This window comes from Argiope bruennichi, chromosome 6 (assembly GCF_947563725.1).
Source record: "Argiope bruennichi chromosome 6, qqArgBrue1.1, whole genome shotgun sequence".
In the NCBI taxonomy this organism is placed as follows: domain Eukaryota; kingdom Metazoa; phylum Arthropoda; class Arachnida; order Araneae; family Araneidae; genus Argiope; species Argiope bruennichi.
The window spans coordinates 99,186,089-99,213,943 of NC_079156.1; the positions used below are offsets into that span (position 1 = coordinate 99,186,089).

At 28.6% G+C, this 27,855-nt stretch overlaps 1 protein-coding gene and 1 long non-coding RNA gene across 5 annotated transcripts in view; one reads left to right on the forward strand and one right to left on the reverse strand.

Annotated features, from left to right (window-relative positions):
• LOC129972529 (uncharacterized) overlaps positions 1-9,331 on the reverse strand; it is a 183,522-nt gene extending 174,191 nt beyond the window's left edge. For both annotated transcript variants that reach the window (XR_008784870.1, XR_008784869.1), the window contains exon 1: positions 9,174-9,331. This is a non-coding gene — a long non-coding RNA (uncharacterized LOC129972529). The remainder of the gene's footprint in view (positions 1-9,173) is intronic.
• A 484-nt stretch (positions 9,332-9,815) lies between these two features.
• Positions 9,816-27,855, forward strand: part of LOC129971623 (optomotor-blind protein-like) — a 149,014-nt gene continuing 130,974 nt past the window's right edge. The window contains exons 1-2 of one of the 3 annotated variants that reach the window (XM_056085566.1): positions 9,816-10,103; positions 22,753-24,340. In XM_056085566.1, the coding sequence (XP_055941541.1) occupies positions 23,946-24,340 (395 nt within the window). In that variant the 5' untranslated portion in view covers positions 9,816-10,103; positions 22,753-23,945. The remainder of the gene's footprint in view (positions 10,104-22,752; positions 24,341-27,855) is intronic. The other 2 variants (XM_056085569.1, XM_056085567.1) reach the window with 2 other exon arrangements.

Sequence of the window (27,855 nt, forward strand, 5' to 3'; positions counted from 1 at the left end):
CAAACAGCAAAGCTTTAAGAAACGGAGTAAAGAAGAACCTTAAAGTGTTGGCTTATTGCTCTTTTCGCCAATTCGTTTTCGTTCCTCGGGATTTGTTATTTTTGTAACGGAAGATAATGGATAAAAAAATTAGAAAGGATTATATTTTTTTTTTTATGTTTGGTTTGATTCCAGAAATAAGAAAGCAGTATACAGATATTCCAAAAGTCAAATTCTTGCAAATATCTCAGATTGATCACTTAACTGCTTCGTCCGCGAACTATACATACTTTGAATTATTGTGTGTGGAAAACTGTAAGCTGAAACTAAGTTACTGACATAAATTAAGATTTTATACGAATATTTAGAGGAACACATGAGTTCTTTTGTTTTTTTATCGAACCTTAAGTTGAATTAAATGACAACAAATCCCTAAAACCGAAGAAAGATACTAACAAAGACAGAACAATTAAGAATTTAATAAATCTCTGCTTATAAATTTTTAAGTTACTGTAGAAAAGAATAAATAAAATTAAAGGTAGTATCGATTTTCCAATTCCTTAATTAAAAAAAAAAAATTTCTTCATTTATTTTGTTGTTATTGCCATACTTTCTTCATATTTTTTTATTTAGTTATGGCAATGACCAAAGTTACTAGTAGCTAGTAACTAGTGAGTAAAAGCAAAAAAAAAAAAAAAAAAAATGATGCGCACTAGTAAAAGTAAATATGCGCTCATGCTAAATATAGAGAACCTCTCATAATGCAGAAATCAACTAATTATACATTTCATTAATAAAAAAAAGTCCTGGGTTCGAATCCCGGTTCGGGCATGGTTCTTCTTTATCTGTGTTCTATCTGTAAGGTGTGTGAATGTACCCCCATGTGAAAACGGGTTGTGCAAGCGAATGTGTGTGAGTTTCATGAGCTAGAAGTCAGACTTCTGCCCTCGGGTGCTCAGGGGTCTTTACCCTCAGAAGCTACTGTAACCCTTTCCGTGGTAACGCGGACACGACATCATCATTAATAAAAAAATGCATTAATTTTTATTTTTAATTCTATATTATCTTACTTTCTTCTTCTTCTTTTCTTTTTGAGTGCGTGTGTGTGTCTTTCCCTGACAATGACAATATTATATAACTGACACTGACTTAACATATATTAGCAAGATAGCCAAAGTAAATACAAAGGTAACTAGTACACAAAGGAAAAAAAAAACAATAATATGGCTTTGTGTAAAAAACAAATTTGATATAATAAAGATATTTTTTTATATGTGCGACTCATTTTAACTATGTTAAAAGAAAATAAATTTCAGCAATATTCGTTAGCTTACATATTAAGCTTCAATAATTCATTAACATGCTTAATAATTAATTTAAGTGTCCATTAAGTGTTTATTATAAGGGACTGAAATCTGATTTAATAATTAATTTAAAGTCTGGGTTAACTGTTTATTAAAAGCGATTGAAATCAGACAAACACATGACAATTTTCTTTGATATGCCATCTCCCTATTGTTAAGTACTAAACGAAAACCTATGGCCGCTTCATGGTAGAAATAAAAATCCTTTCTGAAGGTAATGTATATAAAATTGCCTTAGTTCCATTAAATAAATGCTCCATTTGGTTATCACACCAGATTTAATTTAAACAGAATCTTGTAATATTGAGTCATCATTAGATGATTAAACCAATATTTGAATATGCAGTCCATCCAGTGATCTTGAAAAATTAATCGTGCATTAGTGCTAGATTTTGGGGGAAGTGGGAGTTAAATCCTCATTCATTCCCAACCCGAGACTGGCTCCAAGACATCATGAGGGCGAATTATAGCAACTATGAATAACAACCTTTAAAATTAATAAATTTAGAAATACTCTAATTCAATACAGTGACAGAAAATTCTTTTAATGAATAGCATATCGAAAAGCGGCGTTTTTTTCCTTATATTATTTATTCGTAATTTACATTTATACATCATTGCATTACAGTATGAAATTTACTGAGTATAAGCCATTTATGCATCATCAGTATGAAATTTACTGAGAACAAAGGTGAATTTCGAAGAATACTGGAATTGCGGTACGTATGTCATGACATTGGAATTATTCAAAAATGGATGGAATAAAAGAATATAAATTTTCTAGTACAAATTTCAATGATAATTAAATCATTAAGTATTTTTACGATAAGTAAAAATGTAGTGAAGTTATTGCACTCTTTTAAAGACACCATGACTCTATTAAAATCATCGAACTTTTATTGTTTGTCAAAACTGAAGTGAAAAAACATTCATTGAATGTAATTCCTTCATAATACTGAATTATATAAATATTTGCCGCATCATATGACGAATATGTGTGTGTGTGTGTGTGTTGTGTGTGTGTGTGTGTGTGTGTGTGTGTTGTGTGTGTGTGTGTGTGTTGTGTGTGTGTGTGTTGTGTGTGTGTGTGTGTTGTGTGTGTGTGTGTTGTGTGTGTGTGTGTGTGTTGTGTGTGTGTGTGTGTGTTGTGTGTGTGTGTGTGTTGTGTGTGTGTGTGTGTTGTGTGTGTGTGTGTTGTGTGTGTGTGTTGTGTGTGTGTGTGTGTGTGTTGTGTGTGTGTGTGTTGTGCGTGTGTGTGTGTTGTGTGTGTGTGTGTGTTGTGTGTGTGCGTGTGTGTGTTGTGTGTGTGTGTGTGTGTTCAACTCACATTAATAAAATTAAATTTGTAATAACCAAAATATATAAAGGAGATTTAATATTAATTAAAGAAATAATAAATTTATTACTTAATAAATAAATAAATATAAATAAATAAAAAGTAATAAATAAAATAAATAATAAATTATAATAAATATACAACTTAATTATTTATTACATTTGTTATTTTAAAGAAATAATAAATGATTGCATACATTTTTGTTTCGTATTTAATACTTATATTAGGTATACATATTATCTACATCAGTAAGACAATTTTCAAAAAAATAGTTTAAACACTGAAATTAGAGTTTATTATTTCCTTTTTTTTAAAAACTTATTTTATCTTATCTCCTTTTTTATAATCAGTTACCGCAATCAATATTTTTTTTCTATATGTAAATTTTTTTAAAATTTTACCGAATAATTTCTCGTTATGGTTCATATACTCTTTAGTTTTACTATGTGGAGGGAATAATCTATGACGCATTTCTCTCCAACTATGAAAAACATTTGATACATATCTACGACTTTTATGCGAAGATATCAATTTTATCTATCAATTTTTTTTTTATCTTTTACTTATATAGCTTATGTAAGCATTCCTACATATTCACATACACAGGAAATAAAAGTCAGATTATAAGGAGAGATTCTATCCAAAATTTAATCCATTATCTATCACACCAATGATAAATCAAATTTTACATATCTAGATTATCACATTTGAGCTACCGTGTTCACACACACACGGATGGATAACTTTTACGCTCAGAAATTTCATTTGAAATTTCTTAGGAATCAACTATTTCAGCCTAAATCTATTTACTATTCGTTTCTAAAACCCGTATCTGTCACTTCGAACGTTTTTACTCGGCATAGGGATGAGTCAGGTGAATAGGAAGAGCAGTTTTTTGGAGTTCTTTGTTAGGCGCTTTCTTCTCTTTTGCTATTTTTTTTTTGTTACTGATTTTTATTTTGTTCACTAATTACATTATTTTGTTTCAATGTGGAACGGTGCAATGTTTCTATATATATTACTTGTTGAAAAAATAAGCATACCGTCCTCCATTTACCGAAACAACTTATCCTTATGTTATAGTCTGTATATTTTCTGTAGGCGGTTCAAGGTCACATTTTCTACCACGTTACTGGAACCAGACGACCAATAATGAGACAGAAAATATGACCTTGAAACGTCTACAGAAAATACACAGACTATAGTGAAATCGAAACAAATTAGTGCATATTCAAAGCCTATTTCTTTTATTTTGTATTTGTCGTATCTGAACACAGATAATACTTAAATACTTTTTTTTTTTTTTGTATAATCGTAAATAAAATCTTGCCCTGTTGCTCGTTTAAAGTTATAAGCGAAATCTAATTGAATTTCAAAAGCAGGATCGAACACCAGAAAAATGCATGTGAGTCCGAAGCCCTAATCACTACTCCACACCTGATATCGAAGGCAGCTCATCTATAGCGACATGGCAATGTTTAGTTATAAAATAATTTGTGTGGGCGCGCGCGCAAGTAAAATCTCGTTTCTTTTTTCAGGGCATATATATATATATATATATATATATATATATATATATATATATATATATATATATATATATATATATATATATATATATATATATATATATATATATATATATATATATATATATATATATATATATATATATATATATATATATATATATATATAATTAGGTTTGTATCTGTCTGTGAAGACAGATACAAACCTAATTCCAGAATTTGCTGAAACAAATATTTTTTGAAGTCTAAAGGTCATATTTTTTAATAACTACAGCATCTTTTTTTCGAATATTTTGTATACTATAAAGTAATAAAAATATAAGATTTTCATTAAATACAGTATTTTCTTAAAAAGTAATATTTCAGGAGTGTAAAAAGGATGATGATGATAGATTCCTATGGTCGCTACTTAATGCCTTGCTACAAAACTTTAATAATTTAGCGGTGGAATTGTAATGAGGGAAAGGGGCAAATTACTTGCACAAAGAAGATCGCATTGATTTTAAGAATAGAAAAAAAATGACCTTCAAAATATGTGTATATGAAACTAATCAGCACAAAAATTGATTTGTTAAATGGATGCGATGACACCTATTAAAAAAAAGAATTATAAATTGTGTTCAGATGGCAAGCGACACATGACGCATGAATTTTGATCCTTATTTTAAAGGAGTTCGATGAAAAGATTAGATAAAAAATAGAAATAAAAGATTAGATAAAAAAAAATGATTACAAAACCACAACGATAGAAACAAGATGAAACGTCGAACATATTAACTTCTATGTATAATGTTTGTATGGTATTTGAAGTGATGCGTTACATTTGCTCAAGATAAGCAACACACATGAAACTTTCAAAATTAATAAATAATATCTGAAAACAGTTTATCGGAATGTTTTTGAGCATATGGAACGCGTTTTCCAAAGAAAGAACATGTAAACATGAATATCTGTTGAAAAAAATTCCATTAAGGTCGTGAAACTCAAAATGTATCTTTGTCTTTGAATATCTTAAAGGTCATAGTGGCTATATATAAATGCATGTTCACTGCTCTCTTATACAAAGCAACTAGACTAAATCTAGCCCAACTTTGCATATTGAATATTCTAGACAATAAAAATAGGTTAAGTTTTTAAATCGCTTCAGTTAATTAAATATTCAATTAATTAAAAATTAATCGAATTTCGCAGTAACCAAATAGTCCCACAAGAAATATTTTTATATTATTTTAAAATTGTAAATTTTTTCTTTTCTATTATACCAATTTCATTTAAGTAAAATTTTCTATCATCATCATTTTTTTTCCATATTTAATAAATGATTGTGTGGATGCAGACGATTTTGAAATAAGATAATTTATTGATACTTGTTGCTAAGCAACAGTAAAAGTTTTTGTCAATTATTTTTATTATTTTTAAGATAATTGAAGAATGGCGTCAGAGCACACTAGCAGAATTTTGGAAAAACATCAAAAGAAAATTTTTAAAATAAACAATTAATAATTTATATTCGGAGCGACTATTGCTTTGTTTAGAGCTTTATCTATACATATTTTTACTAGTGAAAAATTAACTATTTCAATTAATTATCTTAAAACATTGATTAAAACTTTTACTCATTCCATATCTGTAAACAAAATTTGAAGTTTTTTTATAAAAAATATAATTTATGAAGAAAATTAACTAATGGTGGCTTTTAAAAAACTGTCTGCTTCAAATAATATTTTAATTTTAATGAGAAAAAAATGTTTAGATGATAAAATGATTTTATATATGATAATATATTTTATACAAAAGTAATTTTAACATAAAAATTATTAGACGTAAAAGGCTTTCAATCTCGAGCAAAATCGTGTATATCAGCTACAAAATAACAAACTTCTGATTAAACTGAAAATTGGGGGTGAGAATACAAACCGTACGTGCAAGAACTAAAAGGTTGATGCAAAAAATAATCGAAAAAGGACATAAAAATGCTTTTAATTAATTTTTATTTTCAATATAATATTATTAGTATAATTATTTTTATATTCAATGTTTGATTAATTTTTATTTTCAGTATCTATGAATGATTTTAACCATGACTTAATATACAACAAGTTTCTGTATTTAAAATTTCGTTGGTTGATTTTTTTTTAGTTTCTCATATAAGAAATATCAAAAGACAAAGTACACTAATCGTTCGATTTAGAATTTTTAAAGAATATTCACATTTCAGAGGTCCTTGAGACCAAAACCACATCGCTCTGCGACTTTGAACACAATAACACAAAAATACTTTGAGAAAAACGGATAAAAAATATTTTATGTGGTCACTAATCAAAATTTGTTGATTTCTATCAAATTTCAAAAGAACCCATTCTGAGGAAGTTCATCTATTTGTTATCTGAGCGTAAGTGAAAACGTTTATTACAAAACTTCCCAGCCGAACCCGTGCAGTTTTGTACAAATCGGGTGAAAAACTGCAATGATTCTGTTGGGAAGTTTTGGAGTACACATCATACAAACTAAACATGCCACCCTCAACTTTTCATCTGTTGGGACCCATGAAGAGGTTCACCAGTGGTCAAAAAGTTTGATTATGACGGCAATCTTATACAGGCCGATGGGGTTCTATGACACCGGGGTTGTAAAACTGATCCAGAGCTCTGGACAAATGTCTCAACCTGAATGGCAATAATGCCGAAAAATAATGAATTAATAATACTTTCATTTCCACATCACATTGTTATGCAACATATTTTTTATTATTATATATAAAATTATGTGGGTAGCTAATTGATAATTGATAGGATTTTTTTTATAAGAGGAAAATGAATGTAACAATACATCCTAAGAAGAATTAAAGCACACACACATATATTTTAAACCTGAATATGCTTCATAATTTAAGAAATATAAGGACAAATATTAAATAAAGCTTTTTCATGCTTTTAAGTATTCAATATTTGAACCGAAATTCATTCAATCTTAGTTTTCTTTCAACTCAATTTCTGAAGTACTGAACGTTTTTGAGTCCTCCTGAAAATCCAGACGAAGCAAATCAGGTGCAGTGATGCATTCCAACTCCCCCTCCCCGAGTTAGAAGCATTAGTAAATCTCTCTTTTAAGTTTTGAATCTTGACAAGGGTAAACAACGCATTTTTTTGTTGTTGTTTTTAATCTCAAATTAATAAGGTTAAATTTCATTATTTTTTTTAAAACTAATAACTAAAACTAATAATAATAATAAACTAAAACTAATAATAATAATAAACTTATTTAAGTTTTTTTTTAATTCATTAAAAACTATTTTTTCTATACTTAAAAACTATTTTTATTTAAGTTTTTTTATTCATTAAAAGCAATTTTTATTAAACTTAAAAACTAATTTTATTTTATTAGTGAGTTCTCTTAATTACTGATATTTTCAGATTTAAAAAAGTAAAGTGGGAAAAGGGAAATAATACAATTTAGAGTTCTAGACTATTTATAAGGCTCTTTTCATTTTCTCCATTAAGCTATTATTGTCAATAATTGCAGTTTTTAATAATGTAGATATTTATTATTAAAGTTTTACTAACTCGCTTACTAACAATTCTATATTGGGGGGAGGGCGTAATGCAAATAAAACAATTTAGAATTCTGAATTACCCTTACCTACAAACCTCAATTAAAACTATATATTATAATAAATTAGATTGTTAGGTATTTCAGCTTGTAATACTAAAGATTGTTAGCTATTAGAATTAGTAATAACTTAGAAGATCGTTAGTTAGTAAGACTCTTATTCATTTATATTATTTGATTATTAGTTATTTTACCCATAAATGTTTATTGAATTATATTTTTACTAGATATTTTTATTAGATTAATATTGTTCGTTAGTCCCAAACACTTTGAGCATTTTAACTAATAATCTCTACTTTTATTAGGATCTTGATATTTTCATACTGAAGGGGCTGAAAAAAGGGAAATGGTTCAATTTTAAACCCTAGATTCTTTTTTTTTTAAAATTATTATTTTACATGCATACACTGAAAATCCTAATACATACACCAGAATATGATTGGAGTGAATTATGCTTATGTGACAATTTAACGAATGTTTCTTAGACGAATGGATGCAATATTGCAAGACATCATTTCTCATCTGACAGTTAAAAAAATATGCAAAATAAGTTAAATTTTGTAGTCCGATGAACAAAAATAAATATATAAAATAGCAAAAAATCTTTGAGAAAAAGATGAGAGGAAATATTACTTAATAAAACTTCAGAATAATATGAATATTAATAATAATAAATAACTGTGATGTTAATTATAATTATAGCTTCATCCATTTTTGCAAGATATTTTTTGCTATATGAAATTAGGAATTCATTTTTTAATTCTAATGATGATTGTTTTTGTTACATCAATATTTTTTACGAAGAAAGAAAATAAACTATTTTCTATACTTAATATATATACGAATTCAATACGAATATTTACTTAAAAATCTTTCTTATAGTATGCCTGGTCCTTCGAAAATAACAAATAAAACTTTTCGGAAAGGTTTTCTCAAAAAGTATAACACTTTTCACTTTAGAAACTAAATAAAGGAAAAGCAAAAATCTACATATAACAAAATTAGAACTAAACAACAGAACTCGAATAGCCATTAATGAAAACAAAATCCAAAATAACTTTCAAGCACAGAACATTTCATTTTTTTTTTAAATTATGTTGCATTTATAAATGGTATTGTCTCCATTTTTATTAGTTATTTATTTGTGGCATCAATATTACCGAAAGAAAATGTAATTTTTTTCCAATTACAAGAATATATTTGCATTTGAAGATTGCTCATAAGTTATAGGATGAGTGCATAACAATACAAAAATTGATATAAAATTTAATTTAAATTCACATTTTTAAAGGAATTTTCGGAATATTAAATTTTAATATCATACATGCATATTTTGCGGAAAAAAAATTTACTTACCGCATTATTTTTAGCAAAATAAACCGTTAGTTTGATTTTGGAAATTAAGGAGATAATTTTTAAAATATCAGATAAAATCGAAGCTTAAATTTAAAATAATACAAAATTATTCAAAGCACTGCTCGAAAAATACGGAAGTACGGACTTCAACAGTATGTAGGAACTCTTCCAAATCTCTGTTGACAATGATTAAGAAAAAAGCTTCCAGTCTTCGCCGCTGGATGGCGGTAGTAGTCGGGACTTAAGTGTCAAGTTATAGCACTTCCGGCGAGTTGCGGTTGGCTTAGGTGCGTAGTAACGTCACTCAAAGAGGCGGGACTTGCGTTATATCCCACCCCTTTCGGCGACAGTTGTGTCGGCTTTGGTGTTCGGAACTTTACGCATGTTGTGCTTTCTTTTTGTGCGTCTTTCGGCGTACTTTTTTCTATAATATTTTCTTTGCCCTTCCCCCACGGTGTCCGTTCTCAAAGCTCACTTTCTTGTTCGAAGAAATACAAGAGCTGTTTGTCCCTTTTTTTTTATTCGAGAGATAAAAATTATTTTTGTATAAACCCGCATCCTTTTTTTCTTTTCTTCGCTGAATGTGACAGAGCTGGAATCGCACAGGGTTGCTGGTCAATCCAAAGGCCGGTGCGTTATTGGCGCTTTATTTATCGCATTCGGCGCCAAATTTGCAAAGCGTAAGTTTAATGACTTTGCGAGCGCGCTGGTTTCATAGGATGCGTTTCTGCAGACCGCCTACATTTTACTTTTGTTTTACCGCGATGTCATAACGCATGAAGTATGGACAGTTGTTTAAGTTGCCGTTGCGGCCGTGTTGAGTGAATCTCCTGTTTGTTGCTCTCCCAACTTAGGATTATAATGCTTTTGTGTTCACTAAAGACCGTTTTCCAACTTGCTCAACGCATGATTTACAAATATCCTGAGCAAGTAAGTGAACCATTAACAGAAATTTTAATATATTTGCTTTTTTAATTCTAATCTAAAAATTGGTATCGTATTTTCGAATAGTTATATATTGCAATTTTGTCAAGGTTTTTCTTTCTGATTATTTCGTTGTTTTTTTTTTACTTTGGTTTTGATATGGTTTTCGTTAGAAAACTGATGAATTATGAAACTTGGAATTTTTGTTCTCTGTATGTTTTTAATTGAACTGTTTAAAACTTATGTATTCAATACCAATGAATTTTTTTTAAATCCATAGTTCAATCAATTTTAGCTTGCCTAAAATTTTAAATTTGTTTAAATTTAATATTTTAAAATTGAAAAGTTAGTGAAAATTATGATTTTTATAAAGGATCAAATAGCTATTTACCAGATTTCATTTACCAGAAGGCCACGTTTTCTGCTCGTTTTGTTTATTTGATACAATTTTCAATTAAATTTTGCTTATTTATTAAAATTTCCATTAAATATCTTATTAAACACAATAGTTCAGAATATTATAAATATTAAACCTATCAAAAGTAACATTTATGTTATTTAAATATATATTGAAAATAAAACGACGTATCGAATTTTCAGAAGAGAATTAATATTGATTTTAAACCAAATGATCGAAAATAAAGTTAGGAAAGTTTATGCAATTCATTGTATTTATGCTTTGCTTTATCTGCATTTTGAACATTTATCGTTTGATTTTATGACCAGTATTTTTCATTTCAGCAGAAAATTTATTTAGCATTGAGTTTTAACAAAAACTGGAATATATATATATATATATAGGTTTGTGAGTGAGAGAGGATTTTTATCCATTTCTATACAGCATAAAAAATATGATACTTAAATTTAACCACGCATTACATGATAAAGAATTTATTAATTATTATATTTATTGATTCATTCTTCTTTAATTATATGAAAATTTCACCTCCGTGTTATGAAGTTCAAAATACCTAAAGGAATATATTTATATTCCTTTATAATATATTTGATGGAAAATTAATAAATTATTAATAAAAATTAAGGATGAAATTTTATTCCTTTGAGAGAAATCAATTATTTGTCATTGCAGTTTCATATGTGTCTTGACTATTAGCTTCTAAACCAAGTCTTGAATTTATCTTGAAAAAAATAACTTATTCATTTACTTTGAAATATATCGTTTGGATTTTTTTTCCCCTAGATTTGATATCATTATACGATTTGTATTCGTTTCGATTTGTAGTCATTATCTTTCTTACAGTTGTTCTGATTTCAGAAAATATGAAATTTTTTATCCGTTAATAACAAATTCATGAAAAAATAAACAATAAAAATAAATTTTGCAGAAATAAATTTATTTATTTTCTGTTTGCAAACCATTCATAAAACTGATACTTTAACTAGCAAGACTTTAATAAATATAATATTTTTTAACAAATATAAAATATTTTTATGTAAACTTTTTTACTTTCAGAAGTCTTCCTATTTATTAAACCTTATCTGAGTATAAAGCTAAATTTAATATACATTAAAAAAATCCTAAAATAAGTTTTTATTTTCCTTTGTTTTTCAGCATTGTTAACTTATTTGTGGTAATTATAAATATAACAATTATTGTTTTCAAATTTCTTTATTAAAATTACTCCCAGTTTAATTTATCTAAAGTGTCAAATAAAATAAACAAATTTTGGTATTAAAACATCTTTATATTAGATTTTACTTTTAGATAATATTTTATATCAAAAATGCTGATAACTGCTCCAGATGAGAAAATTTATAATATCATTAGATAATTTAGAGAATTAGTGCGACATAGAGTGGATGATAACACTCTTGGAATAACATTTAAGATTACTTGGAATGCAGAGTTTTCATATATGAAATTAATTAAAATCTTTATTATTCTTTTAAATCAATATTCAAATTACAATCGTTTACTGGAAAATAACTTCTTTCTTAGAATTATAATTATTGTTATTTTATTAATATTTGTAATTCAAAAATTTGTAGCTATTAAAAAGCGAATATCATATAAAAATTTATATATTAAACTCGAGAAATTTCATCATTTTTTTTCATTGGGGTTTTAAAAGGCCCTATAATGAAAACAAGACATAAACTATCAACACAAACTGATAAGGTTTATGATGATATATAAATTATATTATTAATCTCATGAAAAAATGAGAAAAGAGAAATATTCCAGCTGTTTAAGTACAATTATTTTGCCCATCTGTGGGTCTCAATAGTAAATTCCCATGTTACTATGGGTGGTTTTTTTTTTTTTTTTTTTTGTTCATTATACAATATGTTTGCAAATAAAGTGCTCTTCGTACACTAGGCAATTAAAAAATTTTTTATCTTTTATTCACTCGTGAAGAAACCTTTAAAACATATTAAAACTGGATGATAAGATTTTTAGTCCTTTTAGAAAAACCATGTTATTACTTTTTTTTCTCTTTAGCAGTTAATTTAATCAATTTAACCTGCAAGAATGATTAAAAATGCACAAATTAGTTACGTGAAGGGAGCACAATGTTAGTTGTTTCATTACACAGCATTTCTATTGACCCCCTATTTAAAAGAAAACAATTTGTTCAATTAATTAGGAAAACAATTATTAAAATAATCTATTCATGTAAACTATTTTCCTTTGAATTTAGTTTTATATTGCAGTTTTTCATTTATCATTTAAAACTTCTTTTCGTTTATTTCAAGAAGCTATTTCGGTCATTATCGCACCTACACCCCATGCACTCTCTTCCTACTATTCTAATATTAAACATTCGAAATCTTGCGGGGGGGGAAGAAGAAGAAAATCACAATAAATTGTGAAACAATCAAAACAAAACAAAAAAACTATATAAAAGTAAAGCGCATTTTAATATACACTACTCCGCATTTCTATTATAAATTAGAGTAAAACTATCCAAATAATAATGGTTTTAGGTTCGTAGGTCTTGCGTTCTTTATTCTATTAGCAATCACAAAATCTCTACTAACGAATCAGAATGTTTAGGAGATATAATTTTAGCTTTTTTATATATTTAACAATGTTGAGGGATTTAATATTGCTATAATTTTTAATATACTAAATTCGAAAATTTTTCATGTTTGAAAAGGAAATTCTTGTTTAACGTATTTCGCAATAATAATGTAATAATCAGTATTTCTTAAACACCTTTTCATCCAAAAAGCAGTTAATTTATCATTCGATTAAAATAACTGTTGTGAAAATTAATTTTTTTCGACTCGCAGTCTCTACAGAAATTAAAAAATGTTTCCGCTTTTTTTTTTTTTTTTTCAGTACATCTTTGACACGACCACGAATAGTAAACGGAATAGTAATATCTCATTATCCACGAAGTGAGTAATGAGATATTACTATTCAGTTACTATTTTTTAAAGATTTTTCCACTCAACACCCCTTCTGAAGTAGGAAAACATTTCTGTTCTCCTTTTCCTTGGGAGAATTTTGATTCGACCTCAGAAGGGGGGAAATGAGACATTGCAATTAAACTCAAAAATTTTTCTATCGCAAATTTTTTGACTCGCGACTCTTTCTAAAGTGGGAAAACATTTCCGGCTTCTTTTTCTTTTTATTTATTTATTTATTGGAAAATAAAAATTTATAATTGACTAAAGACAAAAGTGGGAAGTAAATCATTATAATTGACTTCAAATAATTTTTCAACTCGCAACTCCTTCTGGAGTGGAAAAATTTTACCGACCTCTTTTTCATAAGAAGACTTTTGACGCGACCCTAAAAGTGGAAAATTTTGCAATCATTCAATTCAAAAAAGTTTTAATAAATTTTTAATGAAATCATTTTTTTTTTCATTGTCTTGTGAATTTTAAAGTAGTCGAACAAATACGGCCAGAATTTCAATCATCTTAATATTTTTATAATAAATCCCAGTTTGGATTCCAATTTGCAATTTTACAAGTTGTCAGTACCACCAGTGCCAGTATTTAATCCCACATTTGCATTCCATAAAGAAAAAAAAAATATTGTATAAATTTTCCTCAAATTATTTTCGTTTCTTAAAACATTTCAGCTAAAGTTAAATAGTAACTTTTATAATGTCCTAATAATGACGTTCGAAGAACATATACTAAATGTGCTTACTGTATACTATAGTCTAAAAGTTATTCGAATGTGTGTGTGTGTGTGAACGTGCGAGTGCACGCGAGTGTGTGAGCGAGTGAGCGAGAGACAGAGTATGTGCGTGAGTACGAGTGTGTGTGCGAATGTGCGTGCGTGTGTGCGTGGTACAGTAAAATACTTTACGATATATGGTTTTGTTTTGTTTTGTTTTTTTTATCCTTGGAAATTTGACTTAATTCTGATAAGTCACAATCTGGTTTAGCCCTGACTTTAAGTCTCGTGATTTTCTATTCAATTATCATGAAAGACTATATTATAGTATTTCCTATTATATACTCCTCGTGATTTCCTATTAAATAAAAGCAAAAAGAAAATTGCGTTTATTTCAGAAAAGAGCATTTACTCTTTCTTCTTATTTACATATAGCAATATAGGCGAAAAACACAAGGGTAGATTTTACTAAACAGAACCACTGATTTCAAATGAAATTGTTTATGCAGCATCATATTTATTTGAATATATATTGCTGCATTGACAACCATAGTTAGAATTTATTTTAAGAAGGTAGAATTAATTAAAAAAATATGCATGTATGTTTCAGTCGCCTTAGTAACTGTCATTAGAAAAGTTGATTGCATTAAAATTTTTTTTTTTTAAATCCTAATGCCACAACGTATGGAATAAGAAAAGGTTTACAATCATTTTATCTGATGCCAAAAATTTAGCAAAATAACAACAAAAGGTGGAAAGATCCTTATAATTCTGAACTAACAAGAAATAAGTGATCCCCGCCTTGCTTAATCATTCCACGTAATTTAACTTTCATTGAGACAGCAGGAAGCATGAATTGATGTTTAGGTCTTAAGAGCTATCATTAATATTCATCGCCAAAACCCAACCTATCACATAGGAGATAACTCCTCTCATTGGAGTGGAAGCACTCGACCGTACAACATTACTATCCCTATTAGAGAAGTGAGAATCTGCTTATTTATTTGGCAATTTCTTAACTGTACACTTCTAGTATGTTTCGGTAGGACGCATAGCAGCATTGACGCTTAGTAGGGGGAATAATATTACCTTGGTTTAATAATGTGTTCATGCCTTCGTCATATTATATATTATAAATTGAAATAAATGAACTATTACTTAAATCTCAAGGTATCCGTAAAAATTTTCAAGGACTAATGTTTTCCTTGCATCTTCCTATCGCCTCTGTATTTCCTGTTCCTCTGTAATTTTCGCTATGTGATTGTGAAAATGCAAGCCTAAGATGAAAAATATATTTTCAAGGTGATTTTGAAAGCAAACCTGAAATTAAAATACACTCTATAATGAACAAAACCAATCCCCCCCCCCCCTTTTGTAGCCCATGGGAAACAAGACTTTTTTCGACTCGCAGTCTCTACAGAAATTAAAAAATGTTTCCGCTTTTTTTTTTTTTTTTCAGTACATCTTTGACACGACCACGAATAGTAAACGGAATAGTAATATCTCATTATCCACGAAGTGAGTAATGAGATATTACTATTCAGTTACTATTTTTTAAAGATTTTTCCACTCAACACCCCTTCTGAAGTAGGAAAACATTTCTGTTCTCCTTTTCCTTGGGAGAATTTTGATTCGACCTCAGAAGGGGGGAAATGAGACATTGCAATTAAACTCAAAAATTTTTCTATCGCAAATTTTTTGACTCGCGACTCTTTCTAAAGTGGGAAAACATTTCCGGCTTCTTTTTCTTTTTATTTATTTATTTATTGGAAAATAAAAATTTATAATTGACTAAAGACAAAAGTGGGAAGTAAATCATTATAATTGACTTCAAATAATTTTTCAACTCGCAACTCCTTCTGGAGTGGAAAAATTTTACCGACCTCTTTTTCATAAGAAGACTTTTGACGCGACCCTAAAAGTGGAAAATTTTGCAATCATTCAATTCAAAAAAGTTTTAATAAATTTTTAATGAAATCATTTTTTTTTTCATTGTCTTGTGAATTTTAAAGTAGTCGAACAAATACGGCCAGAATTTCAATCATCTTAATATTTTTATAATAAATCCCAGTTTGGATTCCAATTTGCAATTTTACAAGTTGTCAGTACCACCAGTGCCAGTATTTAATCCCACATTTGCATTCCATAAAGAAAAAAAAAATATTGTATAAATTTTCCTCAAATTATTTTCGTTTCTTAAAACATTTCAGCTAAAGTTAAATAGTAACTTTTATAATGTCCTAATAATGACGTTCGAAGAACATATACTAAATGTGCTTACTGTATACTATAGTCTAAAAGTTATTCGAATGTGTGTGTGTGTGTGAACGTGCGAGTGCACGCGAGTGTGTGAGCGAGTGAGCGAGAGACAGAGTATGTGCGTGAGTACGAGTGTGTGTGCGAATGTGCGTGCGTGTGTGCGTGGTACAGTAAAATACTTTACGATATATGGTTTTGTTTTGTTTTGTTTTTTTTATCCTTGGAAATTTGACTTAATTCTGATAAGTCACAATCTGGTTTAGCCCTGACTTTAAGTCTCGTGATTTTCTATTCAATTATCATGAAAGACTATATTATAGTATTTCCTATTATATACTCCTCGTGATTTCCTATTAAATAAAAGCAAAAAGAAAATTGCGTTTATTTCAGAAAAGAGCATTTACTCTTTCTTCTTATTTACATATAGCAATATAGGCGAAAAACACAAGGGTAGATTTTACTAAACAGAACCACTGATTTCAAATGAAATTGTTTATGCAGCATCATATTTATTTGAATATATATTGCTGCATTGACAACCATAGTTAGAATTTATTTTAAGAAGGTAGAATTAATTAAAAAAATATGCATGTATGTTTCAGTCGCCTTAGTAACTGTCATTAGAAAAGTTGATTGCATTAAAATTTTTTTTTTTTAAATCCTAATGCCACAACGTATGGAATAAGAAAAGGTTTACAATCATTTTATCTGATGCCAAAAATTTAGCAAAATAACAACAAAAGGTGGAAAGATCCTTATAATTCTGAACTAACAAGAAATAAGTGATCCCCGCCTTGCTTAATCATTCCACGTAATTTAACTTTCATTGAGACAGCAGGAAGCATGAATTGATGTTTAGGTCTTAAGAGCTATCATTAATATTCATCGCCAAAACCCAACCTATCACATAGGAGATAACTCCTCTCATTGGAGTGGAAGCACTCGACCGTACAACATTACTATCCCTATTAGAGAAGTGAGAATCTGCTTATTTATTTGGCAATTTCTTAACTGTACACTTCTAGTATGTTTCGGTAGGACGCATAGCAGCATTGACGCTTAGTAGGGGGAATAATATTACCTTGGTTTAATAATGTGTTCATGCCTTCGTCATATTATATATTATAAATTGAAATAAATGAACTATTACTTAAATCTCAAGGTATCCGTAAAAATTTTCAAGGACTAATGTTTTCCTTGCATCTTCCTATCGCCTCTGTATTTCCTGTTCCTCTGTAATTTTCGCTATGTGATTGTGAAAATGCAAGCCTAAGATGAAAAATATATTTTCAAGGTGATTTTGAAAGCAAACCTGAAATTAAAATACACTCTATAATGAACAAAACCAATCCCCCCCCCCCCTTTTGTAGCCCATGGGAAACAAGACTTTTTTCGACTCGCAGTCTCTACAGAAATTAAAAAATGTTTCCGCTTTTTTTTTTTTTTTTCAGTACATCTTTGACACGACCACGAATAGTAAACGGAATAGTAATATCTCATTATCCACGAAGTGAGTAATGAGATATTACTATTCAGTTACTATTTTTTAAAGATTTTTCCACTCAACACCCCTTCTGAAGTAGGAAAACATTTCTGTTCTCCTTTTCCTTGGGAGAATTTTGATTCGACCTCAGAAGGGGGGAAATGAGACATTGCAATTAAACTCAAAAATTTTTCTATCGCAAATTTTTTGACTCGCGACTCTTTCTAAAGTGGGAAAACATTTCCGGCTTCTTTTTCTTTTTATTTATTTATTTATTGGAAAATAAAAATTTATAATTGACTAAAGACAAAAGTGGGAAGTAAATCATTATAATTGACTTCAAATAATTTTTCAACTCGCAACTCCTTCTGGAGTGGAAAAATTTTACCGACCTCTTTTTCATAAGAAGACTTTTGACGCGACCCTAAAAGTGGAAAATTTTGCAATCATTCAATTCAAAAAAGTTTTAATAAATTTTTAATGAAATCATTTTTTTTTTCATTGTCTTGTGAATTTTAAAGTAGTCGAACAAATACGGCCAGAATTTCAATCATCTTAATATTTTTATAATAAATCCCAGTTTGGATTCCAATTTGCAATTTTACAAGTTGTCAGTACCACCAGTGCCAGTATTTAATCCCACATTTGCATTCCATAAAGAAAAAAAAAATATTGTATAAATTTTCCTCAAATTATTTTCGTTTCTTAAAACATTTCAGCTAAAGTTAAATAGTAACTTTTATAATGTCCTAATAATGACGTTCGAAGAACATATACTAAATGTGCTTACTGTATACTATAGTCTAAAAGTTATTCGAATGTGTGTGTGTGTGTGAACGTGCGAGTGCACGCGAGTGTGTGAGCGAGTGAGCGAGAGACAGAGTATGTGCGTGAGTACGAGTGTGTGTGCGAATGTGCGTGCGTGTGTGCGTGGTACAGTAAAATACTTTACGATATATGGTTTTGTTTTGTTTTGTTTTTTTTATCCTTGGAAATTTGACTTAATTCTGATAAGTCACAATCTGGTTTAGCCCTGACTTTAAGTCTCGTGATTTTCTATTCAATTATCATGAAAGACTATATTATAGTATTTCCTATTATATACTCCTCGTGATTTCCTATTAAATAAAAGCAAAAAGAAAATTGCGTTTATTTCAGAAAAGAGCATTTACTCTTTCTTCTTATTTACATATAGCAATATAGGCGAAAAACACAAGGGTAGATTTTACTAAACAGAACCACTGATTTCAAATGAAATTGTTTATGCAGCATCATATTTATTTGAATATATATTGCTGCATTGACAACCATAGTTAGAATTTATTTTAAGAAGGTAGAATTAATTAAAAAAAATATGCATGTATGTTTCAGTCGCCTTAGTAACTGTCATTAGAAAAGTTGATTGCATTAAAATTTTTTTTTTTTAAATCCTAATGCCACAACGTATGGAATAAGAAAAGGTTTACAATCATTTTATCTGATGCCAAAAATTTAGCAAAATAACAACAAAAGGTGGAAAGATCCTTATAATTCTGAACTAACAAGAAATAAGTGATCCCCGCCTTGCTTAATCATTCCACGTAATTTAACTTTCATTGAGACAGCAGGAAGCATGAAATTGATGTTTAGGTCTTAAGAGCTATCATTAATATTCATCGCCAAAACCCAACCTATCACATAGGAGATAACTCCTCTCATTGGAGTGGAAGCACTCGACCGTACAACATTACTATCCCTATTAGAGAAGTGAGAATCTGCTTATTTATTTGGCAATTTCTTAACTGTACACTTCTAGTATGTTTCGGTAGGACGCATAGCAGCATTGACGCTTAGTAGGGGGAATAATATTACCTTGGTTTAATAATGTGTTCATGCCTTCGTCATATTATATATTATAAATTGAAATAAATGAACTATTACTTAAATCTCAAGGTATCCGTAAAAATTTTCAAGGACTAATGTTTTCCTTGCATCTTCCTATCGCCTCTGTATTTCCTGTTCCTCTGTAATTTTCGCTATGTGATTGTGAAAATGCAAGCCTAAGATGAAAAATATATTTTCAAGGTGATTTTGAAAGCAAACCTGAAATTAAAATACACTCTATAATGAACAAAACCAATCCCCCCCCCCTTTTGTAGCCCATGGGAAACAAGACTTAAATGAAAAAATTTCATCTTTTTTTTTTTTTTTTTTTTGCAATGCACTAAAAAAGAATTGTATTTCTGGAAGTGAAGCAAATGTGTAAATTAAAGCAAGGCCGAATGATTCACCAAATTCATAATTCTTTTTTATTACTATTATTCATTATTATTACATATAAATTTTAACTACAAATTTTTATAAAAATATATTTTTAAAATGTTTTATAAATTATTCGTTTCTGTTTTTATCGTTCTATCGAACTAAATAAGACTTTAATGTTTCTAGAAAAAGTACTTAATTGGATAAAAATATTTATTATCTAAAAATCCGAGATTTCCTCTTTTTTTTTTTCTGCAATTAATTGTTTTTTATTAAACTTGATGCATATTATTCTTGATTCTGAAGAAGTTTTACTGAATGTTACAGTCAAGCTATTATTGGCGATACGAACAAAACAAAATTACAAAACAAATTTCAAACAAAATTAACTATTGTTATTTATCACGGAAAAAAAAAATCATTTCAAATACACTGGATTCTTACAAACGGATAAATGAATTAAATTTTAAATTGCAGTAGCAACTTAAACATTTCAGTATGAGGCAACAAAAATGTGCCCCAATTTCCCCCCAAAAGTTTGCCTTGTTTATTGAAAATATTTGACGCGTATAATTTGTTTAGCTAAAAATATTGGTAAAAAAATAATTTTATGGGATACCAGTTAATTCTTTAAATATAGGTTATCAAATGTGAATTTGTGAACTATTATTTATTAATATTACATATAAATCTATCATGTTGTTAATTTGTAATATTGCTTCTCGGCGCAGTTAATTTCATGGTTGACTGGGCATCGAATGCTCTCGAACAAACTTTAGAACTCGAGTCGTAGTGAAGATATCATCAAAATTCGTGTTAGTTTCAAGAATCATATCGTAATACGTTTCAATTTTTTTTTTTTAAGTAACTAGTTGTAGTAAGTTGTTAGACCCATTTTTAGCTTCGTAAATAGAAATACAAATTAAAGAAATCTTTATAAAATATTTAACATGCATTTCTTTTCATTGCACATCTTTGACCAATGAAATGCCGTAAAGTTCTATGAATTTAACAAAGAGTTTCATATTTATCTTGTTACCAGAAGAGAAAAATGTTTCGATTTTGCTTGTGAAAAGTTCGTGACAAAGAAGTATGGTAGAATTCAATTTATGGGTTATTAATTTTAAATTCATGATAGAGAACTATCATAATGTATTCCTTCCTGTATCTTTAAAAGTATGGTTGGATTTAGCACCCCCCCCCCTCTTTACTTATCTTGCATACCAATCAATGATTAGATCAGTTAGAATGATATATTCTCTTATGATCGAAACATTTTATCTTTCAATCCTAACTATTTCAGAATAAGTTATTAAATGTCAATTATTTTCATTTATTTTCTACCAGTATTCCGGTTATAGAATTTTTACTATAGAAAATTTAATTGCGATTAAAAAATTTATCTTTAAAGTTATAACTGTTTTAGTATCGTTGAATATTAATTCCTGCCCTCCGTTTACTTTGCGTGCCAGAAATTAGATAAAATAAATTTTCAATTATGAAGTTCTATTTTGTGACACAAACAAACATAAAAACATTAAAAACTATAATATAATTATCCGTAATTTAAATAGTTGCGTGAAAGGTGACATTTTCCCTAAACTGTTAAATAAGGGGATAAAAAAAATTCCCAAAGTTGTTAAGGATAGTTTATAGCTTATATGAATAAAAAAAAAGAAAAGAAGATAGTACTATTTTAATTAACAAAATAAAAATTAAAACTATATGATTCATGGTTTATTAATTTCCATTTAATATTCATTATTCATTCCATTTATTTACATTTTGTGTTTTAAATGCATACAGAGCAGTTTAATGCTAAAGTGTTCATGCAAAAAAAAAAAAAAAATTATAAAAGTTTAAAAATGTCAAGATTTAATTTAAACGATGAAGACTTTTACCACCAACAAATTTATTAATACCCTGCAGTAATTTATCTTTATAAAATAAATATTATTAAAGATGAAAAAAGAAAATATCGACTAAGAAAGGACATAGTAAATAAAATTACCATTTTAGTTTTAAATAAATTAAGCATGAAATATTCTTTTAAAAAATTGTATAAAAATATTTTTTTTTCTAATAAAAAAAACCGAATGCCCTTTCAAAAAAGAAAAAAAAATTAATATTATCACATTCATTTTTTTTTTTTTTTTTGAAAAACGACTAATATTATCACATTCAATTTTTTGAAAAATGACTAATATTATCGCATTCAATTTTTTGAAGAATGACTAATATTATCAAATTCAATTTTTTTGAAAAACGCTTTCAAATATCTTTTGTGCCAAAAAGATGAAATCGGTTCATCCGTTTAAACATTTTTATTTATAGCTATATAAATTATTTGCATAAAATATTTTTTTATTTATTTATTTTTATACTGAAATAAAAAATATTTCATTTTTAACAGTCTTATTTTTTATTTATATTTATTCTTATATAGTTTTCTTTATTGTTTATTTTTATAGTTACATAGATAAAAAGTAACTGCATTTTATATGTTTTTATTTTAAAATGTATTATTTAAATAATACTAATGAATAATTATATTTTTTTCTGTTATTTTTCAGGAATGTTTCGGTCAACACAAAAAGTGTTATTTTTGATGCCATCAAAGAAAAGAACTGAATATTTTCTTAGAAAACTATCAGTGAATCGAGTGATAATTAGTTTATGAATTGGATGAAATAATTGCTTTGATAATCTATTTCTCCAAAAACATCGATAAAAATCTCAAGTCCATCACAGTATTAGTCAACCCATTTTTATTTTTTAATTTTGAGCATTTATTTTTAAATTTTGAATGACTGACCGTTTTTTTTCTGTGTTAATTTTTTCAGTAAAAAATGAACATCAAGCAATGAGCACTTTATGAGATATTTCGATATAAAAACATAAGAAAACAGCATCCAATCAGATTGGGTGATTTATTTTAATTCGAACTCAACTTTTTTGTGCTAAGTATTCTGCCCAAAAGACTGGAAAGAAATATAACAATCTAGAAACAAACTGAATGGCATAATATGCCAATTTTTTTCTAATCACCAAAAAAAAAAAAAGAAGAAGAAGAAGAAACTTTTCTGAGAGATAAAAAAGAGGCACCCTGTTATGCACGAAAAGAACTAAAATAAATAAATAAAAATAAAAAAATAAAATAAAACGAAACCTGATTTCCTATTAGGTTAAATAAATATGACAGATTAAAAATAAAATATTCACTTAATAGAGGAAAAGAAAATGATTTCTGCGGATGATAAAAAAGGAGAGAAATAAAGAACAAGAAAAGACAGAAAGAAAAAAATAGAGGAGCCAACAGTGCACAGAAGTAACTATCAGCATACTTTGGTATTAAATTCCTCTAAAGTGATTTTAGGTATTAAGCGATCGAGTGGAGAGGTAATATTTAGAATACCCATCAATAGTTTGAAAGATAGAGAGAGGGAGAGAAAGAGAGAGAGAGAAGTGGATGAAAAGAGAGAGAAGAATCCAGCATCCATTGGTGTGGTGAAGAGGCGCCTACCGCTTCCAAAAAGCGTCCAGTTTTCCCCCCGCGCCGAAGATCGCGCCGAAACCCACCGTGATTGGCCCGCCTCGCCCAAATAGCCAATCAAGAGCGGCACTGTCCCTGGAGTGCCAAAGTCCACAGCGACGCTGCGCCACTTTCACACGCCGATCGTGCCAAACCCGTCGGCTCTTCCCCTGACTCTTCTTTCTTCACCTTCTCCCCCGACGGAGTGTCCGCTGCATACGACAACTCTGACCCATGCGATTCGAATCTGCCGATTTCGGACCGGGGATGGCTTATCATCCGTTCTTGCTGCCCCCGGCCAGGCATTCGCACCAGACGGACTTTAGTATGAACTCAATTCTCACCCAGCCGCATTACCTGGCCCTCCAGAGCTTCAATCCGGCCCTCGCTGCTGCGGCGGCGGCCGCCTGCTATCCGCCACCGGCGGCCCTCTTTCCGAAGCCGCCCGTGCCGCAGCATCATTTGACGGCGGAGGAAGTGTTGGCGGCGCCCCACCTCAGGCCGCTCAGGACTCTCGAGCCTGAAGACGATGGGGTGCAAGATGACCCCAAAGTGACCCTCGAGGCCAAGGACCTGTGGGATAAGTTCCACGCGCTAGGCACCGAGATGGTGATCACCAAGTCAGGAAGGTAGGTCGCTTTTCGCATCTATGCCTTTTGGGGGTGTGGGGTTGCAAGAAGTAGAAATAAACAAATACAGAATAAAACAAGATCCACATAATTTTAACCCTCCCCCCCCCCCATTCCAGCATCAAATAGACAATTTTTTGGTATTATTTGATATCTAATAAAATCAAAACAATAAGTTGAAAACACAAAAATCAATCAGGAACATTTTTGTATATTGCTTATTATTATTTTCTCACCGGGATTGAAATAATAATCAATGTAAGATGTGTTGTCTAAATGTGAAGTTGAATTCATTCGTAGGTCAATATTAATAATCTCTTCATCTTTAATGTGGCCATTATCTTATAGAATTGAAATAATAATCAATGTAGGATATGTTCGTCTAAATATGAGATTAAATACATTCGTATATCAAGGGTTAATCTCCTCATATAACTAATAAGTGCACTGACCAAATATTAATTCATTTGTATAACAGTTGCTGGGATTTCTATTACTTGATTTTGATGTATTTTGATTAGTTATAACTATTTCTGTTAAACAAAACACAGTGACACTGAGCATTTATGCATAAGAATCAATTTATGAGCTATCTTATAACCATTATCATTATGCCAGCAGTTAATCTATTAATATAGCTAATAAGTGCATTGACCAAATATCCAAATATTAATTCATTTTTATCAAAGTAGATAGGATTTCTATTACTTGACTTTGATGTATTTTAATTACTTGTAACTATTTCTGTTAAACAAAACAGAGTGACACTGGGTATTAATGTATATTAATCAATTTATTGAGCTTTCTTATAACCATTATCATTAAATAATATAATATTCTCTATACTTATTCTGAGTGACGTCCACAATACTTAAACAGATCTGCAAATTGATAATTTAACTAGATTTTTTTCTCGTGCGTTTTCGATTTTTTATAACTTTATTCCATATCTTCAGACATTAAAAACAACAATTAAAACTGCACTTTTTACAAACAGAACATGAGAATACTATGATTAAAATAGATGGGAGTTGCTTAATGCTATTGTTTACATAACAGTCTGTAATTTGACTTTAGTTTGAATTCCTACGTCATAATGTATTAAAACGAACATAAGTGCATTATATATTTTTCGGATTTCATTATTAAAATGCATTGATGTTTAGTATTAATAAAATAAAACAGATTACAAGAGACCCGTTTATCGCCACCGGCTTATAAGTGATGCTTCAAAATTAATCAATAATTTTGATGCAAGCACCACAGAAACACTACGCAATGACAAATCCTGTACATAGAACGAAAATATTGTTCCTCAAAATAGGAAGATCTTAAAATCACTTAAATATTATAGTAGGTATATTTAAAATGATAATTTCATAAAGTAAATATAAGCACCAAAGAATGACAATATAATTTTGGACTTGTTCACTACCATTTAATAAATCAGTTCAAAAATTCTTAGAGTACAGTCATTGAAACGTAAAATTTAGTGCCTAAACACTAAGGGTAACAACATATATATATTATATATATATCATCATATTGATTTCTATAATGTTTACTATCTTCTAGTGTATTTGAAATTACATAACAATTAATAAATGATTAAACATTTGCACTAACTTTATTTTATTGTGGGATATTTATCTTTATTCAATTGCTGATGAAATAAATTATTTGAATTTTATAAATAGAAAAGGCTTGTAAAATTGATTAAAATTTCGTATAATTCTGAAAATTCTCAGAGTTAAATCAGTTATGGTCTAACTAGTGCAAGAAAAACACCAGAAAATTTGTAACCTTGAAATGTAAAAAGAGGGATGTCAAATTTTGGGTTATTTGCATTCGAGTCCTTAAATTTAAATTAATATTAATAGTTGTGTTCGAAATTTAAAACTAAAGAAGAAAGTTGAATCATTAATTAGTTTTTCTACATTCACATTTAATAATTAAAAACAAGGAATTGTGTTTGCTTTGGAAAATTTGTTTTGCACGTGCAATTTTCTATGTTAACGAATTTCGTAATGTATAATTGCCATCTGAATTTTTTTAATTCAGTTTTGAACAGTGTATATGTACATGGAAAAGAAAAAATAGTTTTTTTCTTTCTAAATTTACCGATAATTAAATAATTCCAATAGTCATTATGAAATCCTGTTAAATATTAATTTTTTAATGAGAATTACATATTAATTTGCGTACACTTTTGTAAATCAGCAATTTTTATTTAATTCCATTTTTCTAATAAGATTTGTTATAACAAATGCTGCATAATAATTATTTATATTGAAAAATTTTCCATACAAAGTTTTGACAATGATTTAACTTTGTTTTTCTACATTATTTATAAGTTTTCACTATCTGTAGTCTTATAAAACCTACCTATAGGAAATCTAATATGCTTGGCTTTAAATCAAAGCATATGGATATTTTATTTTCAGCTATTTTAGAAACTTTATTATTTTAATATAGTTGATTCTTAACTTATTTGTGTTTGATTTAAAAAAATATATATTTTTGGGAAAATTTATGTGCGACAAAATCTGGGAATTTAGGAGTCTTTGAAGATAGAAAACATCAATACGCGTTGCAGAATATATCATGAAAAATTGTTATCTGTGTAGGTTTGGGGCGGTTTCGAGGTGTGATTGCAAAAATCCCATATTCTTAATTTATCGATCTTTTTAAAGTAAGAATAAATTGCTTGAACGAAGAACCAATATTTCCTTTTTACTGCTTATGCATTTTCGGTTTCGTTTCTAAATATTTTATATTAAATGCTTATATTATCAATTCCCAGCCAATTATTATTATGATTAGAGTATGGTTTTAGAATTCAATAGTTAGTTTACTCACTAAACCTTAATAATGCATAGAGCAAAATGTAACCTAATTTCTAATGCATTTTTTTTAAAACTGTGCAACAAATGTATTTGTATAGTAGTAAATTATTGTTAATTTTTAACATTTCACTCTTGTACATCTAATATAATTTGGATATAGATAATATAATATGGATAATATAACTGGATTTTGCTAGCTGGAACAATTATTTGGTTGCAATGCATTTTAGCAGCTTATTTCCAAAAGCGGTATTAGTTATTATGTTTAATGCATTACTTTTTTAAAAAGCTCTTCTCAATAATGGGAAATGATATTAATATATTAAAAAATATCTTTTTTCTCATGTCTTTATATTTGCGATTTTTGGAGAAAAAGTAAATATGTTTCATAAATAGTTATTATTGAATAAAGCAAAAACCACTTTAAGGCCATAAAAATTTTTGACAAATCATATGCATTATTATTGCAACAAATAGTGGATCAGTGATTCAAAATGCCATTAGAAACAACCCTTTATTTTTCAATATTAATTTGTCTAGTAATCAATTATTTTTCCGTAAACAAATATTTTATATCATATTGTGTACTCTTAAAAAATTCAATTACTTTTAAGGCACTTTCATTGTTTTCGTTATCAGTTATCAATAACATTCATGTTTATCATGCGT